This window comes from Mytilus californianus, unplaced genomic scaffold (genome assembly GCF_021869535.1).
Source record: "Mytilus californianus isolate M0D057914Y unplaced genomic scaffold, xbMytCali1.0.p SCAF_10, whole genome shotgun sequence".
In the NCBI taxonomy this organism is placed as follows: domain Eukaryota; kingdom Metazoa; phylum Mollusca; class Bivalvia; order Mytilida; family Mytilidae; genus Mytilus; species Mytilus californianus.
The window spans coordinates 4,137,648-4,158,559 of NW_026262582.1; the positions used below are offsets into that span (position 1 = coordinate 4,137,648).

The 20,912-nt window shown below is 30.8% G+C and overlaps 1 protein-coding gene across 24 annotated transcripts in view; it reads left to right on the top strand.

The window, feature by feature from the left end:
* The window catches only part of LOC127717479 (tensin-3-like), a 203,702-nt gene that overhangs the window by 151,316 nt on the left and 31,474 nt on the right, over positions 1 to 20,912 (top strand). For 19 of the 24 annotated variants that reach the window (XM_052223133.1, XM_052223135.1, XM_052223134.1 and 16 more), the window contains 5 exons: positions 12,207 to 12,416; positions 13,259 to 14,647; positions 16,245 to 16,579; positions 17,651 to 17,719; positions 20,434 to 20,611. In XM_052223133.1, coding sequence (XP_052079093.1) covers positions 12,207 to 12,416; positions 13,259 to 14,647; positions 16,245 to 16,579; positions 17,651 to 17,719; positions 20,434 to 20,611 — 2,181 coding nt within the window. The remainder of the gene's footprint in view (positions 1 to 12,206; positions 12,417 to 13,258; positions 14,648 to 16,244; positions 16,580 to 17,650; positions 17,720 to 20,433; positions 20,612 to 20,912) is intronic. The other 5 variants (XM_052223132.1, XM_052223128.1, XM_052223121.1 and 2 more) reach the window with 5 other exon arrangements.

A 20,912-nucleotide genomic window follows, 5' to 3' on the forward strand; every position in this document is an offset into this window, starting at 1 on the left:
CTTTACCAAACAATTTATTTTCTTCATTCTGGTTTTGGCACCTTTTGAACTTTTACCCATGCTTGGGAAGTTTTAATATTGTAGATACACGTACCAGATTTTATAGTGAAGAACTGAATTCATTGGAGTTTCTACAGTCAATATATATTTTTAATCGTTTAATTGGCTGCGTTGTGATTCAAAACTGATTTTAATGTCCAACAGTATGTTTTACAGTTTTTAATCATAATGGCCACCACAACAATTGCCCCTTGTTTATAAGCAACTGTTTCAAACGAATAGAAAATATATAGTATTTCAGGAAGCACTCTATATATGTGAAATAATGTTTTCACACTTTTACATGTATGTTAACAATCTTGAAAACAGTTGTTTTAAAAACAAAAACAAAAATATAAGATTTTTGTGAACTTGTATTTTGTCAAAATATATAGGGTAAAAATATCTGATGAAATTTTATTTGTAGAATTGTTTGTAAAGATAGATGTCCCTGTTATGCAATTTTGATGTAAAAAAGTTTCATTGGCTAATTTTTATTTGGGGGGGGGATGGGGTATGTGCACATGTAAAACTAACCCCACCAGATAAATGCCTGTAACAAGTCAGGCTACCTGGATCACATGTATTTCTTGTTTTGTCTTTGCTTGTACAGCTATTTTATTGGATGAGTCAGCTGTTCATGGTTGGTTTGGTTTGTTGTACATGTATTTTGGTAATTCCTGTAGTTTTATATTGTGTATTTGCTGTCAGTTATTATCCCCATGGAAACATTTTTACCTGAACAATGTATTACAAAAAATTTGTGTTCTACAAAATGTTGTGTGTTTTGTGCACTTCTTAATTTTGTTGTTTCCACATTGCAAGGTGGTGAATAAGATAAAGATTTTATATTGAAGTGATACAGACAAGTGATGTGTTGGTGGTGATTAAAGGAATGATTACATAGTTCTGAGAGAGGGATGATATCATCAACGTGATCAACCAGACAAAGAGGAGTCTTTGTTTATGAATTATTTCATTGCTGGTCTTCTTTTATTAATGTCTACTTCTAAATTTGTGCTGTTTTCTAACTACCATAAGTCAATACCCTAAGGTTTGAGGTCCATGTGATAAACCTCCATGAGGGACTCTTTTTCATGTGGGCCAATAAATGTTGAATTATAAGTTGTTACTGCTTCATATGTTTTCCGTACAGAGATTATGTAATAACATATACACTCCTTACTGGATTTTGTATCAGTTTATCTTAAAATACTGCATCACTGAGTCTACCTTTGAATTTTCACACGTCAAAATTTTAAATATCTAAATCAAATTTGAACAAAGGAGATTTGCATTTGCATGACTATCTTCAAAAGGGATTCACACATCCATTTTATTTCATATTGCTGCAAGACTACCCACACAAATATTTTTAATGGATCAATTCAGAAACTCAATTTTTATCCTGGTAAATAATGTTGGACTGTCTCGGTATCTTTCTAAATAATATCTAACAAAAAAAAAACATCTTTTGTCTCATCTACATCAAAAGTTAGAAAGCCAGATTGCTTGCTCTACAGGTGTCCTAAACAGTTTATTTAAAAGGTCTAAATAAAGAAAGGCTTTAATTGTAAATTAATTCTGTATCTAAACTTTGAAAAAAGCCGTGTTCACATTCACATCCAGTTTGAAGGTGGTTCCGTGAAAAGGGAATGAAAGAGCATTGACCTTAATTGACCTAGTGAGAAATGGAAAATATATTAACTGTCTTTTAATAGTCCAACTTATAGCTACAAAATACTTCTGTACAATATTAGAAAATAATTAAAGTCAGAACATCACATTTTTATGATGAATATTTTTGTATGGGGGCAAAAAACCAAAATTGTTGGCAAGCGTAAGAAATGTTTGTATTCATGATTGAACTAAAAATTCATAGTTACAAATAACCTTTCAAAACAATTTGACAAAAGAGATGCAAAAAAGGTTTAATTTCAACCTGATAGTATTCTCTTTGAAAGTTGTTTTTTTTATCTTGCAGTCAGTGTAAGAAAATTTGACACTTATCTTTCGGATTCCTCTATAGAGACTCCAACAGATGGCCTTTTCTCAAATGACAAAAAAATTGAAACGAAATGTAGGTTGAAAAACCTTTCTTTGAATTTTTTTTAAATCATCAAGAATCCATGAAAATTACCCACCCATTAAAAATATCTAGGTTTCTGCCTCAACAAATGTCCATACATCAAAGGAATTTAGGGTCAGAAAAAAGGTCTGTTGATTAGACCTTGGAATAAAGCCAAGTTATGAACTTTACCCAGGTGCAAATCTGTTAATCAGAACAACAAACGAGCAATTTTTTTTGTTATTTTTTATAGCAATAAATTACTTCTAAATAATGTATGTTGTCATAAATGTCTACAACTGAACTTTTTATTACATTTATCAATGAACTAAGTCAGAAAGGTGTACATATATTAATTATCTCTCTGTAAGGAGGTGACTATTGAGTCATAATTTATATATGGGGTCACACATAGTTGAAAGTACATTAACAAAAAATCAGGTTGTACTTGATAATTTTTACAGTGCATTTTTTGTGTAAACATATCTGAGCATTTATGTCTTTACATCTATTTAAATTTAATTCTCTGTTTAAAAAGTGCATATAATGATTTTGTTATTTTTAGCTCACCTGGACCTAGGACGACAATTTTTGACTAATTTTTTATCTTTGTCTGATCTCAAAAACTATAATAAGTAGGTAGAAACGTACTGTGAACAGAAAAAAATATGATGAACAATAGGAGATATGTATTTGACATTGAAGCATTTTGGAGCCTCTTGTTTAACAATGATACATGTAGTTTAAAACTACATGTGGACTGTTCTGTGAGGTCTTGTGTTTTTCTTGTTTGAATCAGAGTTACAAGGATGTTTTAAGTTTTCTATCTTGAAAATGTCTCATCTCTCTGACTGTCAATTATCTATGGTATAGTTCTAACAAAAGTAATAATAATGTAATCAATTAATCACATATGTACTATATCACAATTAGAGAAAGTAATAAATAGGACTTGTTAATCCCTGGCACACTCTTGTGGTGTTATCACTGCTTTAAGAATGCAGGGGGTCGGTAAAGGGAATTTTGTAGGTTTTCTTTAATTTCCCACATTTTTCCATGCTCTTTATTAAAAGATTCTCCAATTATGATTGTGGCAACCTTAAGCAAAAACACCACTAGATTTCCCATGAGGTAACTTTTACAATATAACCTCCTATGAGGTAACTTTTACATCTGTCAAAGGTAGTTATTATATATGAACATTACCCTGTAAATATACTGATACTAGATGAAAACAAATGGTTGATGGTAATGTATACAAACAGGAAATATTTTTGATTTATGACAGAAGGAAATTACCCCCTTGGAAGCCCCAATATTAATTGCTGAGGCATCTGGAAGATCATAGCCCTGCAGTACTGTATCTTCTCTCACCTGTGTTGATAATCTGAACCACTATTATTCAGTAGCAGCTATCATCTCTCAGGCATAACATCACTTGGCCCTGGATCTAATAAATTTTGGCTGCTGATGTGAAACATTATTTAGAAATATTTCATTTAATTATTTAGAAACTGTGCAGGAATTCAGAATATACTTTAAGGATTATTTATATAAATATAAAGTGATCCATGGTTTTTTTCAAGTAGGAGTCTGAATAGTTTCTAAAAATAGATTGGAATTTGACAGGATAGGAAAGAGGAAATGATCAAACTATTATCCACATCCCACGAGGAATTAATTATTACGAGTGCATGAAATTGCACAATATTATTTGTTGAAAATCAATTAAAATATTGATTTTGGTAAGAGATTTCGACATTATTTCATGGATATACGTAAATCAGGATAAAATCCATTGGAAAAGAAAACAATTAAAAATAATAATTAATAAATAACATTTTCGGATGTTTAGCTGAGAGATGCCTGGAACTTCTGTGCAAAATCGAATGAATGGTGAGTTTTATGATTAGTTGAAATTTGTGTTTACACTAACTAGTACTGACTTCATTTATTTTGTTGATCTGTTATTAATTACTTCTGATGACCATAGGTCAGCTACCTTAAGGTAATTTGTAAGAATTCTGGTGATGATTGATGGATAACAAATTGTTGATAAATATTTATGTCTTTGGGAGTATGCTTAGAAAAAAGTATTTTTGTACAGAAAATTGAACTAGTTTTACATCCAGCCTGTGGACATATTTATAATTAACATAAAAACTGTCAATCAGACATGTCCATTGTCACACCTTGGTTTCAGTGAAAAGATATTTAGTACAATGTCAGAAATTTTCAGGAAATACTGCAGGTCTGAAGACTAATATTGACAGAAAATTGCCCCTTTCCCATTGTGACTTTCATTGATTTAATGGCTGTTAAGGAAAAATGTAGGATTTTTTGCTTTGACCTGACCTAAACTTGTATAACTGTGTGATGGGTGATGCAAATTAATTGCTATTTGTTGGGATTCATTTTGGTTTATATCGGCATTAAATGGAATGTAAACATAAAATACTATAATCAGTATTACACCATTCCATCAGAAGACATTTAAGGGATTACTTAAATCAATTTCATGGGGTGTGCTTCGTTGGGTAATTTTTTAAGGTGTACTTGACTCACACAAGATATTTTTAAACCATTTGTTTCAAAGGTAATAGAACTAAACAGTGTTTGAAAATACCATTGAAAATGTAGTGTGATTAGTGACCAAAGTGTTTGTGCTTTCTTATTGTGATTTGTTCCAAGATTAAAATTATGATAATAGATAGGATAAGTTTTTATTTCCAATAGAGGATCCATTATGGGCATAATACAGTGATTTTTTTATATTAAACAATTGCAATATAGACAATACACAAGAAAAAGATCTCAAACATGAAATATAAATTGACTTATTATTATTCCGGGTGCGGGAATTTCTCGCTGCATTGAAGACCTGTTGGTGACCTTCTGCTGTTGTCTGTTCTATGGTCGGGTTGTTGTCTCTTTGACACATTCCCCATTTCCATTCTCAATTTTATTATTAATATATATAGCCATAAAAACCATAATGTTTTGTGTTTATTGACCATGCAACAGAAGCAGCATCACATCCATTATAAAAAAAGCTTTTGAGTCAAGTCCTTCCTCGTGGCTGATGCATATGAACAAATAGTATTGTTGTCCATATGCAGGAATCACCAAGGGCAGGTGCTTAAAGGACACTCAAGCAAATACACATAATTATGAATATTATGAAATTTCAATGATATCTGCCAAGAATTCTAACCACTTGCAGATCAAATTTTTATGTAGGTAATAAAAAAGACTGTTAAAAGAGAAAAATCTTTTAGTGATATGTTATGCCTTTTTTTGGCAATCATCTATGGTGGTAGAAAAATCACACAGGTTCTCATTTTATTCTGCCAAGAATTCTAACCACTTGTCAATTATAAAAAAAGACAGTAATTCAAGCAACATATTTTAGATGTATTTAAATTGAGATAAATGTTTTCTGCACATTAACTGATTGTGCAATGTATTTTGGGATCATTCCAACAAAAGATATATTGTAATGTCTGTGTTTTCTCTAAAAACTGAATGTCTAATATCACAGCCGATCTGATTAACACTGGGGGTATTGAAACAGCAAATGCTTCCCTGTCTCATTAGGGGAGACAATGTTGAATTATAGAAGTTAAATATTAAACATTTATAAGTATATGAAAAATAAATCTGGTTCATACTTTTTCCATTTTTTGGTAGGTAGTTAGATATTTCATGTATTTAGGTAGTAAAGTGTTCCATTTTTCAGTAGGTAGTTAGATATTTCATGTATTTAGGTAGTAAAGTGTTCCATTTTTCGGTAGGTAGTTAGATATTTCATGTATTTAGGTAGTAAAGTGTTCCATTTTTCGGTAGGTAGTTAGATATTTCATGTATTTAGGTAGTAAAGTGTTCCATTTTCTTTATGTGCTTCATTTTCGGTAAAATAATTAGGTGAAATAATATGAAAATAGATAGGACATGCGATACATCTGTTTGGTTGAAAATTTAGTGTAACCTATGTAGATTAACCTCATTAAGGACATTTTTTTCCTAAATTAAGTTTGAAGGAATGATGTCTCAAAAGGTCTAATTTTATTCATACTGATACATACATTAACTTTCAACTGTTTTGACACCATAATATTATTTCAGTTAGGCTTACAAATTTATAAATAGTACATGGGATGTTGATTTTCTACTTTTCGATATGTACAGATCTTCAAATTTCATGATCAGTTTGGAGTTACTTCTCTTATACCACACTCTCAATATTAGATAAATTCATGTGTGAAATTGAAAAGTTTGTCATGTGGATAAGTTTGGTTCAAAATTGACAAAGATATCATGTGATTTAAAATAAGAAACTCCTCATTCATTGATAGATATCTTTAAAGCCAACCAGTGTTTAGGGGAGATAACTCCTCATTCATTGATAGATACCTTTAAATATAAATGTGACACAACAGTATATATCACATCAGTAATGCTGACTAGTGTTCAGGGGAGATAACTCCTCATTCATTAATAGATACCTTTAAATATAAATGTGACACATTATTAATGACATCAGTAATGCTGACTAGTGTTCAGGGGAGATAACTCCTAATTCATTGATAGATACCTTTTAATATAAATGTGATACAACATTATAGATGCATAGATACCTTTTGATATAAATGTGATACAACATTATAGATGCATAAGTAATGCCGACCAGTGTTTATAAGAGATAAGATCTTCTGGTCTGATTTAACAGGATATAAGATATCTATTTTATCACTAACCCTTTTGAAGGATGCAGCTTCTGTTCTGATAAGAGGCAGCTGTCCTCTTCTGTAACAAGGCTGAAAACATGAATCTGATAGCTTTTTTAGTTATTAAGTATGTAGAAAAAAACAGGTGTGCCAAAAATAATGGAAGAATTTGTATTAAGTTCTGGTTAATTTAAAAATAAGAATGATGATAAATTGAAGAGAATTGGTGAAATTTTTTATAGTTGGAGCAATTTGTAATGATTATTTCTGATGCATCTAACAGTAAAACTTTTAAACACACAAATCAAGACAAATTGCTCCAACTATAATTTTATTCCCAAATTTTCTCAAGACATTTCAATTGGTAATAAGGCAGATCTTGAAAGTTGATTTTTTTACAAGCAAAATTCACATACATGGGATATTTTAAAATCTGAAGTGAGTTAAGATTTTTATATATAAATATATACACAGTAAATTCAGAAATTTCTGTGTGCATTTATTATTGCCAGTCAAAATTTCTGAATATTCAGAACTAGTATTAAGATTTTGTTAAAAATGAAACTGTTTAAAGTGATTTAATTTACATATGAAATATTGTTGCTTGCTACTCTGTAATTAAAAGTAATTTATGGAAATGGATTTGTTCACCTCAATTTCATTTTATATGATACTGTAATTGACCATGGATGGGTAGGGGGCATACTAACACCTAGCTGTTAATTTCCTCAACAATTTATCAAAAATTGTTGAATAATTTATTAGGTTGATTTCATTTCAAGTGGCACACTCAGTAACCTTACACTGAATCTATATCTGCTAACAGATTTTATAATTGTGTTATCTAAAGAGGTGCCTCTTAATTACGGTGCCCTTGCCTGTTGGTAGCTAAATTTCAGCGCCTATACCTAATATACACTCTTTTTAAGTGGCACTGGTTCAAATGCCTCCTCCCCTCCCCACTTTTCATTTTGGCAACCGGCAGTTTGCAGAACATTCTTTTTTTTTTATTTATGTTTATCAGACCCTGTCCTGAATATGCATGAAACATTTGCCACTTGATATTAAGCAAACAACAATCAATCAATCAAACTTTTAAAATGTTGCTAACAGTTGTTTAACTTTTTATAATTTCGATTACTCCTTTCTGTGGAGCACCACCATTGTTGATTTCATGATATTTCCTGTTTTGTTGATTTTATTTTTCCAATTTGATATTTTTATTCCTATAAAATTCATAAAATTCCTATAATCCTCTGGCCTTGCATCAGTGGTGATGGTAACCAGAAAATAAAGGAACTTAAATACCAGATAATACAGCAGGGTGTCTCGTTTTGGCGTGTGACACATGGTATTTAATGGGATTATGGGTAATTACAGTAACAGACCCTCAAAAGCATGAAGAGATTTCTCACTGATTGGAGGGGTGAACATTCATTGATCATAACATGCTTTATCTGTTCTTAACATGTGTTTTGATTGTATTTCAAGCACCTTGAGTTAAATTAGATGAATAGTTGAAGAAGAGGTTATGTACTATATTTTTGGATAAAAATCTTTTATGGATGATTATATTTTGAAAGTTAATTGTACCGTTATTTTTTAAAGGCGACCTGTCAAATTCCCCGTGATTATTGTCTTATTTGGAGACACCCAAACATTTCTCCATCCCAACTATCCTTTAATCATCCCCAAAAAGTAAAATTAAAAATAGCATACTAAACTTTTAAACATTTGTTTTAGTTTTACGGATTTTCAGGTTAGCTTTTAGTTTTTGTCTAACCATTATTGTCGCACAATTTTACCCACTCGAAATCTGGAATTCCTATAATTTCATTATTTTGTGTAAGATGTATACATTTCCTGTCTAGATATACCAATAGAGATACACAGCCTATTAATTCTGAAGATACTGGGATGAGAAATCCATCAAAAAGATGTAACTGTTAGACGAGGCTCACCAGGGGTTAAAATAGGGCTCATTATATGTTTAATGGTTGCCTGTTCTTAGTTAGGTTGAAATGTCTGTGACCATTCTCTTATTTAAAATGAAAAGTTGACTTTTATATGGACAATTTAGAACAAGGTCTTCTTTAGAGGGTATCCTTGCTTCCTTCATTAATAAAAACTGGCCGCCATGAAATAGCCAATAGTGACAAAAGTGACATTAAACACCCACAATAAACCAATCTTTAGGAGGTTCAACCTCATGCACTTGTTTAGGAAATATTTAGAATTTTTGAGGTAATTAACATTGGATTGATGTGGAAATTAAACAGGAATAAACTTGTTGCCCTCTTTAATGATGAGCAGCCACTAGAAACAATGCTGCAGTAGTACCAGATTATATGAAACATGTGCGATTAATTAGTTGATCAATCATACATAGTATCTTCATGCTGTGTGTCTAGTGTGTTTATATCATAGAGTTTATAGCAGGAGAAACGTTTTTGAAGTCACTCCTCAGATGACCTGTTCTGATCATGTATATCTTCTGTAAAATATATGTTTACTCTGGTACCTTCAATAATTAGGATGCAACCAGTTATCTTTCTGTTGTGGAATTCCTGGTGAAAGTGTTTGCTTACTTTAGTTGGAGGATAGATGTTGATTGAATTCTTCAGTGTTTTTGGATCAGAGATTATTTTCTCAAGGAAAAATATGTAATTTTTTGAATATGATGGAATGTAATGATTCATTTTAATTCAGAGATAAAATGATTTTTTTATTGTAACTTTTCTGAAGGAGTATATAGTCAACGTTTATTAATGTTTCGGATGTAAATAGTTTTTTGGAGCATCATATGTTGTGAATTAGTGGAATATATATCAGAATGTCCACCTGTACAGTCTATATTCCACCAGGTAAAACAAATCTTGTAGAATTGACTTTTGATACTTATACATGTTATATCCAGGATAATAGTAAGATTTTACCAGTGCTGTCTCATGCATTATTTGGTGGCATTTTTCTTTGATCTATTGTTGTCTCTCTTTGATGTTTGCCAAATCTCACGCATTTGGGTCATGAAAACTTGACAGCCCTGTTTTATTACTGTAAGTTCAGAAATTATTGGATTTATTTATTTATTATGATAGTTGATCAGCAGACAAAAATAAGGAAATAATTGATGAAAAGTGCTTAGAATTGGAGTCAATTAAATGATAAATAGAATTTCCGTCACTTGTCACTTAAAAATTTCCAAATTTGTAGTACATATACATCATGGAAGCTTATTTGATTATCACATATGTCTTTTTATTCTGATTTCCTGCATATTATTTTGAATATGAAAACTTAAGGCCAAGCAATTGAAATAACTGATGGATTATGTGTGATTAAATAACTGATGGATTATATGAGTAGAATGATAGAAACTTGGAACTGGTTTAGATTTCTTGAGACAAGATAGGAACTGGTTTAGATTTCTTGAGACAAGATAGTCTGAATGAGCTTTGATGAGTTCTATTTGAGATTGATTGATATGATCATGTATGATAGTCTGAATGAGCTTTATTGAGTTCTATTTAAGATTGATTGATATGATACATGTATGATAGTCTGAATGAGCTTTGATGAGTTCTATTTGAGATTTATTGATATGATACATGTATGAGTTATCTTCACTTTGCATCATGATGTGCTAACGAGTGGTGTGCAAAAAATGTCATATTTCTTCAAACAAAAAGATCTTATGTGCAAAAAATGTGGCTATTTTAAGCCTATGTTTCAACGAAGCTATGAGTGTTCTCTCAGAAAGCAATTACAATGAGTGAGTGCCAAAGCTAGTTAATTGATAATTTTGGCACAGAATCGTCAGTATGATTACACATATAAGTGTTGTTATTTGTGTGTCGTCTGTTAATTATAGATATTAATTAACTTTACATAATGTTTTAATATTGTCTAAATGATGTAGTCTCACTGGGGGAAGTGGAAAGTTTCAGTGGTTGGCTTTATTCAAATAGTGTCTGTTTAGTCGATAAGTGACTACATGAACATGTAGGAAGTATTTAGATTGTATGTGCTTTTAAAGAACTATAACTCTTGGACTACCATTAACAAGCTAAGTTCCCTTTATCTATTATTATTTTTTAAAAAATGTCATAGTTTTTATTATTATTTTTAAAAAAATGTCATAGTTTTTACCCCAATTTTAGAAAATTCTAATCCGTAAAATTAGTTTTGCCTTCAACATGTTCAATTTAAAGCCTAATAAGCTTTTTCTTAACTTTTCTCTGGTCTTATACACCCACATTATTTGGTCTGTAGAAGATGTTTTATTTCCATTAAATGGGCTCACAAGGAGCATAAAACAATATAAGACATTAATAAGACAATAACAAAAAGAAACAATAGTCTAGTATACATACAAAGAAAAGAAAAGGCAGTTTGAACATCATGAACTATCATCATCCATATATCTGTTTTGTATCTTGATTTTCTAGTTGGGTTAATGTCCTCTGTACAAGTATTATATCTATTGATAATACAATACACGAGGGTCGGGATGGAGGGTCCTTCATTTCTGTATTCTTTAATGTTTTAGGCCATTTTTCTCTATTCTTTATACTTTTTGCCCATTATTCTCTATTCCGTAAACTCCCATCCACACCCTCATACACATGTAGCCTAGCTATGTTAAAACTGAAGTTGCTTGAAGCCTCTGTCATCTTTTGATGAACCCTCCTAAGATATACATCACCATCAATGTGTATTCAGCCTCTAGCAGATATTTACGGATTTATGACATGATAAATGAATTTTTATGATTAAATCTGTTGCAAGTAAATTGTTTACACCTTAATTTATGTATTGCTTTTGTAAAATTGTCATGAATTTGGCCTTGCGATAGTTTGGTGTATTCATTGTGGCATTTGCTAAAATGTAGACAGGACCCTCTGTATGGAATGAAAAAGGGGACATACTTATATATGGACTGGTATTTTGGAATGGACTGTGAACAGAGTTGCAATATTATCAAAAAGTATTTTATGCAAGTAAAAATTGTAATAATTTTTGAGAATAGATAAACGATTTGGTTGAAAAATTTCAAAAAAATGATAGATATTTTAAACAGGTAGATATGCAAGTTCACAAAAATCAGATACCTTTAAGTTTTACCATTCACATTTTTTGCCATGCTAGTATTATTTTGTTGATTAAAATTGCATTCAGTTTGACAATTTCACTGATGAAAATTATGCATTTTATGAAACCATCAGAGATAATTGCATTAAGTTTGACAATTTCACTGATGAAAGTTATAAATTTTATAAGACAGTGAATGATTAACTGAATACAATTTCCTTTTTACCTATTCAGATGCATGTTTTTTTATTTTGTATTCTGTAGTAGCTACTAATTTTCAGATGTGCGAGACACGGGCATGTCCCCTATTGCCACATCACGAATTTCATACGGACATGCTGAGGGCCCAGTCGATGGCAGCTTATATGCAACAGTTCATAAACGACAGCATGAATTTGTCGATAACTCAACCATTTTACAAAATGGCAACACACAGTTTCAAAATGGCTCACAGGCTTCAAGCGTGGACTCTGGTATTTCAGCCTCCTCTGGTATTAATTTTATTCCCTGCATGTTTGTTTTTAACAATGAACCAATGTCTTGAATACATTTCACAAGTGTTTATTTCTGTAACAGTAACATGAGTAAGGAGTAAGGGTACTGAACACATATTTTTTAATTGAGTTGCAGTATTTTAAAGGAGAAAAGCTTTTGTCAAGAAACATTTAACCATTTTTTTCAAGTCAATGTTTAGAAGATTTTGCTGGAAACTGATTTTATTTCTTAAAAACAAGACATTGGTTTATTATTTTGTTTTATTTTTATTACCACAATTTACAATACATATCATCCTCATCATCATCAATAAATGCATTTTTGAAAATGTTACTTTTCCTGCCTAAGGTTGTGAGAGAAGTTGGTGGTTTTCTCCGGGTATTACAGCTTTCTCCATCAATAGAAACTGGTCGCCATGAAATAGCCAAGAGTGCTAAAAGTGGCTTTTAACACCTACAATCAATCAATGTTTTACATTTTGAGGTCCTTAACTCCTTAATAGCCTACAAAACTCACAATAACATTGACATGAAACAAGGTCATGTTTCATAAAGAAGACAAGCATACAAGTTTCTTTGTGAAAGAGGAAACAGAAAATTTTTTATGATTGGCCTTTGGTGAAATTTCCTATATTTTATAAGAGTTTAAATAAGTATTTTTATGGTGTTTTAAATTAACACAGACTGAATTTCATATCTTCATAAATCCTAATTGTATCCATACTTTTCCCAAGGAGGTGGTTCTATTTTATGAACCCTACATAGAAATTCCCACATTTACATCTCAAAAGGCCTGAAGAACTAATATTTAAATGTTTCATTTTATACCTCTCTTTCAGGGTTAGTTGGAAACACAAGCACGAGCCAATACAGCACACATGCACGTACTAGTGAACCAGTCCAGCAACAGGGATACAGTACAAGTAACAACACAATGAAATCGAGCTATAGTTCTCAAAGTACCCTGCCGAAAAAGGCAGCAACTGTTGATGAACAGAAGGAACTAGATATGATTCTTAGTGATTTGTTAAATGACCAAGTTTTTGTTACTAGCCCTAAAAGTCCCCCTAAAAGTAGCCATTCTTCATCTAATGATACACGAACATTTAGGACATACGATACTGAAAGAGGGCCAGATGGGAAACTAACATATCGTACCGCAGAGGTGAATTATAAAGTGCCAGAACAACAAAGTTATTCCTATTCAACTAGAACTTTTAGCGATGATAGCAAAACATATGTGCCTCCAAATGCCTTCAGCTATACTCCTGCGTCACCCGAGTTAGCTCGACGAACGGAAACAACTAAAACTACAACATTACCTTATAGTGTACGGACTGATTATGAACATCAGAATGGTGACCAATTCTCATACTCACGGTCTGACTCAGATAACTCGTCGTGGTTACAGCAACAACAACAGAAGTTACGGGAACGGAAAGATAGTAAGTCAGAAGAGAGACAACAACAGGAGAAACAATTAGTAGACGAATTACGATCGGCACAGAATAAATATTTTACGAAACGTGCTCAAAATGAGGCTGATGAACAAGCTGTAATGACCTCGTTTCAACAAAACATGTCACCACCCCCAACTATGAGTAATGGACCCACAACGGGAAATTACTCATACTCCATGAAAAAGACTCATACTTTTTCGACAGATAAATCTCCGGAGCCAGTGAGAACGTACCCTACAGGTGATTCTTCCTATACATCTACAAGCTACAGAACTGAATCTAACAAACCGCCCCCATCACCGGGGCAAACCAGGACAAATATTCAAATAAATATGCCTGTTTCACCCCCACTTAGGAGTAGTAGCAAAGATTACATGCAACGGTCAAGAACAAGTAGTTCAAGCAATTCATGGCAGTCAACTCAGGGTCAAAATTCATATCGTCAAAATTCTGACTCAACTTTCGATAGGCAGTCTGAAGTCATACTGCCGCCAGTAGTCAAAACTATCACCATAACAACCCCTCCCCTATCAAGGCGTAGCTTCTCGCCAACCAACCAACAGAATGTCCAAAAGACATCTAATTACGAAATTCGTCAAACCGTAAGGGATCAGTCACCTGATTTCAGTAAGAGCCTTCCAAGATATTCTCCAACAAAAACCAAAGTGACGGAAATTCAGGAAACAAATTTCCCAGAAGGAGATAAGAAATCTCATTACATCACAGAAGTTTATGTCCATAGAACTGCTGGAGATACCCCAGAGTCAGGTACGTTAAGACCTGAGAAATCATGCACTTTAGAGATACATGTTATTTTTTATAGAATATTTATGTTACTTTTTATGTAATTTTGCATTCAATCTTTTTGACACTTTGTTGAATGACTATTTAAAAATATTTTCTAGCTTTTGCTGCTTTTTATATATATTAATAACGTTTTTACTATATATTTTTTTTCATTACACAAAATTAGAAAATAAGATATAAAAATAAAGAAAAAAACTCTTATTGAGGATTTAATTAGTTTATTTGAAATTAGTTCTTTTTATCATCAAATGAATTTTTTTATCTTTTATCCTGAAAAATTAGGCAACAGAAAAAATTTAAACAAGTCAAAATAGCATTTCTAGCCTTATGCCTTTAGTCTGCTTCATTTAGATGTTGATCTGTATCTCTCAAGTGTTTAACTGTTACCCTCCTCTTCCAATGTTGTGGACTGTACTATAAATAGACTGCAATCCTTTATCTAGACTTGTTCTAAAAATAGAATGCATTTTTTGGAATGTCCGCTGCGAATGAGCCGAAATTTTGCGATTTTGAAAACTGCCATGATTTGTTGTTTAGAGCTTCTACTCACAGAATGAAGTATGGGAGATAACTCTCTCTCTCTAACAGTTGAATGGGAGATAACTCCATAATGTGTCTTGATTTGCTTTTTGGAATGGAATGTGTTTTAATTTGATTAAAAGACAATGACATAATTTTCAGATTCTTTAATTTAAAAAAAATCTCAAGATACAAAACTTGCAACCTAATAAGCTCCAGAGATTTATTTTATTCAAAAGAAGAATCTGAATATTATTAATGTCTTTTAGAATTTTTTTTTAAACTGTCTGTTTTCTTTACAGTTTTGTTGGTGTAGGACTTGATTTTGTTAAGCATGAAAAAATTATTCTTTGAAGTATAATTATTTATTTATTATATTATGTTTTTTTTTCTCTTCAGATTGTTAATATATTTTACTTGCATGAATGTTTTAACAGTCTTGATTCATTCAGTTTTGAAATTCCAAACAAAGATTTTTTTGTTATAATTTATTTTCTTTCTGTTTATATACCATATTTACATAATTTGAATGAATCAAATGCAAAAAGCTTCAATTTGCATGAAATTTCTTTTTATCACTTTGCTTTTTGTGCTTGAAGCACTTAAATTGTTAATTTTCACTTTCTATGATATATTCTGACACTGTTATAATATTTCACAATTTTAAATATATTTATTTCACTGCTATGAAAATGTGCAAAATTGAATCCAAGGATTTCTTCAACACATTGAAATGAATTTCTACATTAGCCTTAAGCTTGCTAGTTTATCGGATTCACAATTTTTTGAATTTCCTTAAAGTTGCTTAGTTAATTTATACATAGACAATGTAAGTATTGTGTAAAATATGATTTAGTTCTATAGTAAGGGTTAAAGTTTATAAAATAATCGATATCTTCTATCATCGATTTTTTTTTTTGGCAAATTGATTCAAATTCTTCAAATTCAAATGATACATTGAAAAATAAAGTTTTTATGTAGATTTTGATACAATTGTACTGGAATATTTTTATTGTCATTTTGTCCATTTCTTTTTCAGTCCAACATCATCGAACAAAATCAGTCGAAAGAACGGAAAAAACAGAAGTCGACAAAACAAGGTCATTGGATGAACTTGAAAAATCTTTACAAGCTGCATCCAATTCAATAATCGCAACACAGCCAACATGGCAAGTTCAAAACCAACAACAACAACAACAGCAAACAGGAAACCAGGGATTCCAAAAAATAGAGCAAACCCAGAGAGTGACACGAAAATATGAAACCAGAACATTTGAAACCCATAATCAAGAGAAACAGGAAAGAGTGAGTAACGAGGAACCACGAAGCATGTCACCAACATGGGATAATGTTTCCCCGCATGTAACCATAGATGTATGTATTATCGTATTTATTTTCATTTTAATCATATCACAAAGACTGATCTCAATAATATCGGAAAAGTTTCTGAATATCTCTTAAACAAAATCATATTGAAAAGACCAACTGAAACAAAAAATTACCCTGTCATTTCTTGAGGTGACCCCAAATGCTAGAAAATTTACCATGTTAATTTTTTGGGTGACCCACATGCAGGAAAATTTACCCTGTCAATTATTTCGGTAAGCCCACAGAGTATTTTTATCTAGTGTATAGACAATAAGCTTAAATGATTTGCACTGGTTGATACATAAACTACTGATACAAGTTAATCACTGAGGCCAAGAAATTGTTATGAAAAAAAGTGTTTCTTATACAATACCAAATTCAAAACCTAATCAAATGAAAGTATAGATTGAAATATTGTTGTATATTTCTGGCTGAACAGACAAAGGGAGATAACTAAATTATTAACTATGGTAACAAGTCTTTGTGATATGTCTTTAAACTATTCAAAATATTCACATTAGCTGTTAAAAGTGCATTTAACTGATCAGTGTAAGTTAAAATAGAAATCCTTACCTTTAAACAAAAAAATGGAAAAAGAATTTGACAAATGATGAAAAACAGCTGATCGGATATTATGAGTAGTTTATTCTTTTTATCATTTCATTTTATTAATATCCCAATTTATTTCAGAATTGGTAATATTTTTTATTTCAAAATTATAATTAGATGTTGTAACTTATTTGCATCTGTAGTATTTATTTAAACCCCTTTATATATTAGTTGTAACTTTATATTTCTACAGTGTCTTATAATGTTCATTATTATTTTTTTTTCTAATTGGAAAACTGCAGTACTATAGTATCTAGGCAAGTTGAAAGAATGAAATCTTTCCTTAGGGCATTGTATATTAGTGCTAGGTTGCAAGCTAATGAATGATTTCAGAAAATTTTATCGAAATATTTTTTGCGAGTTATTTTGGATATTTACAATAATTTTTGTTAATTTACAACTTACAGCCTATTCTAATACATTAATTAGTTTACAATTTTACAATGAAATATTCTTTTACAACTTAAGACTGAAATCCAGGATTCAGAATTGGATGCAGAAGTTTTGTTTCTTATGAGCAAATATTCTGAGGATGAGGTAGAGATTAGCATGGAAATTAATTCTAAAGATTATGGCATTAAAATTTTATAATTTGATATTTAAAACTTACAGAATTTAATCTGATGGTCCTCTCTTTTATTGTATTTCTTTGATTATTGATTCTGATGAGTTGTCTTTCCAAACTTTGAGATGGTGACACCCTCATGCAACCAGCAGATAATAAAGGCTATAAAACGAAGGTCACCAACTGCAAACTTTGATTTGTAACTTTAATTTGAGATTGTTGAAAATACATAAAAAATTGTAAACTTTGGCAACTTACAAAAGCTTGCTGTGTTATTCAAATTATTACACTTAAAAATATTCTTATTCTGAACAATTTTGTTCCCTTGAAAATTATTAAAATTATAAAAACAGCCTTCATTTAAAAAATGAAATTGTGAAATAACAATGAATGGTTAGACATTTTTTTATCTAAATTTGCAAATAACATTGTGAACCAACCTGATATGTTATGCTCTTGAAATGATTTAAACAGATTGAAATAGAGGAAAGGGAAGCAACTCACTGTTAGGGTAGACAACTCAAATTCTTATTGTCTTTTTCAATTCAAATAAAAAAAAATAGAGCATGGATTCTGTTTTATATTTAAAACATACTTTATTTGTAAGTCAGAGAGCAACTTCTGGTCAATAAATATTGTTACCAGAAGTATTTCATACATCATATGCATAATAAGCTTCATCGGACATTATTATGTAGATATAATTATATATACAACAAATCTTAACATTACTTATTTTAATATTTTTCTGAATATGAATGACTTTAATATTCACATCATTTTGTATATCTAGATATACCCTGGTATTCTAGCATGTTTTACTCTATACTTAAATTCTCCCATTTTTGGATGAGCATGAATTTTTCTTTTTTGTTGTTGTGAGCATGATTATCTCCCTTGTCTTAATATTTTTGTCGAGCCTTCGACTTTTGTCGAAAAAGCGAGACATAGCGATCCTACATTCCGTCGGCGTCGTCGTCGTCGTCGTCGTCGTCGTTGTCGTCGGCGGCGTCCACAAATATTCACTCTGTGGTTAAAGTTTTTGAAATTTTAATAACTTTCGTAAACTATCCTGGATTTCTACCAAACTTGGACAGAAGCTTGTTTATGTTCATAATATTAAATTCAAAAGTAAATTTTGAAAAAAAAAAATTCCATTTTTTCTGTATTTTACTTATAAATGGACTTAGTTTTTCTGCCAGGAAACATTACATTCACTCTGTGGTTAAAGTTTTTGAAATTTTAATAACTTTCTTAAACTATCCTGGATTTCTACCAAACTTGGAAAGAAGCTTGTTCATGATCATAAGATAGTATCCAGAAGTAAATTTTGTAAAAAAAAAAATCCATTTTTTCCGTATTTTACTTATAAATGGACTTAGTTTTTCTGCCAGGAAACATTACATTCACTCTGTGGTTAAAGTTTTTAAAATTTTAATAACTTTCTTAAACTATCCTGGATTTCTACCAAACTTGGAAAGAAGCTTGTTTATGATCATAAGATAGTATCCAGAAGTAAATTTTGTAAAAAAAAAAATTCCATTTTTTCCGTATTTTACTTATAAATGGACTTAGATTTTCTGCCAGTTAACATTACATTCACTCTGTGGTTAAAGTTTTTAAAATTTTAACAACTTTCTTAAACTATCCTGGATTTGTACCACACTTGGACAGAAGCTTGTTTATGATCAAAAGCTAGTATCTAGAAGGAAATTTTGATAAAATTTTGTTCCATTTTTTCCGTATTTTACTTATAAATGGACTTAGTTTTTCTTCCAGTCAACATTACATACAGTCTGCAGTTTAAGTATTTAAAACATTTATTAGATTCATAAATTATCCTGGATTTTTACCAAACTTGGACAGAAGCTACTTACAATCAAAAGATAGTATAGAGAGGAATATTCTTATTTATTTTTTTCCACATTTTTGTTGAGCCTGCGAATAACAGTAAAAGTAGGCGAGACACTGGGTTCCGCGGAACCCTTACGAATTTTTTCTTTATTGGATTGTTGGTATAGAGAAATACTCTGCCATTTCACAAAAAAATATCATTTGTAAAATTAGTTTTCACAAACATGCTTGAGTTACATTTAAACCAAATCTGTATTGGTAACAGTATAAATATCTGTATCAAGGACTTAATATTTTCTATATACATTTGTACATGTATTCTTATTACCTTTTAATTAGTACGTAGACAGAATTTATAATTTTTGTGCAGTTTTTAGGTTGTATTATTTCCCTTTAAAGCTATTTTTTATGAGCTTAATTAAGAGGGAAAATTACACCTTTGGGAAACTGTCATTGAAAAACTGTTTGTTCAATTTACTGAATAACATTTAAGTTTAATTCCCATGGACTATATAACACAGGATGTTTTGTTTCTGTCAGGTTTTAATTCTAATTTTTAACAAAATACTGTATCAAATAAAAATTTCAAAATTGCAGTTCAAATAATGCAAAATATTACCATTTAATTTTTTTTTTGAAAAATGTTCTTCAATTTATCACAAATTTGTGTTAATGCTCCGTCATAATATTTGAATGCTTTTCTATCTATCAAGGTTAACTGGAAAATACTTTCCATATTCTTATTTTAAAATCATAGAATTTTTCAGTCGTATTGATTAAATAATTTTATTGTTTTATGTCTGTGTCATATTTATGAATTTTAATCTTGTAGCAGCGTCAAGAGATAGCTGCTCCACGTCCAAAACATATCAACGTTGTAGAGGAAGATCGATTTAGTCTGAGACCTATCGGTCCTGGCATGCAACCATTGGAACCAGAAGGCATACAAACTGGAACCCTGCCAAGATCTACCACACCTAGCTTCCCAGTTAGCCCTGTGTCAACTGCAGGTATGTTTCATTGTAAACAAAAGATTATTTATCATTAAAACAATATATGGTATGAGGCAACAAAAACACACACATAACAGTCCTAAAGTGATAGATAATTTTACGTTGCTATGATTACTTTTTTTTTAAATTTTGTTTATGAATTTCATTTTAATATATATCTGCAGGATATCAATTTTATAGGAAACACATTCATTTATTTAAGTTTATTTAGTTTTGTTTGAATTAGGTCATCTTACAATGTACATCTAGGAAAACTTTTATTGCTAGATTTAAGGAAATTTATATAATTTTTTATTTA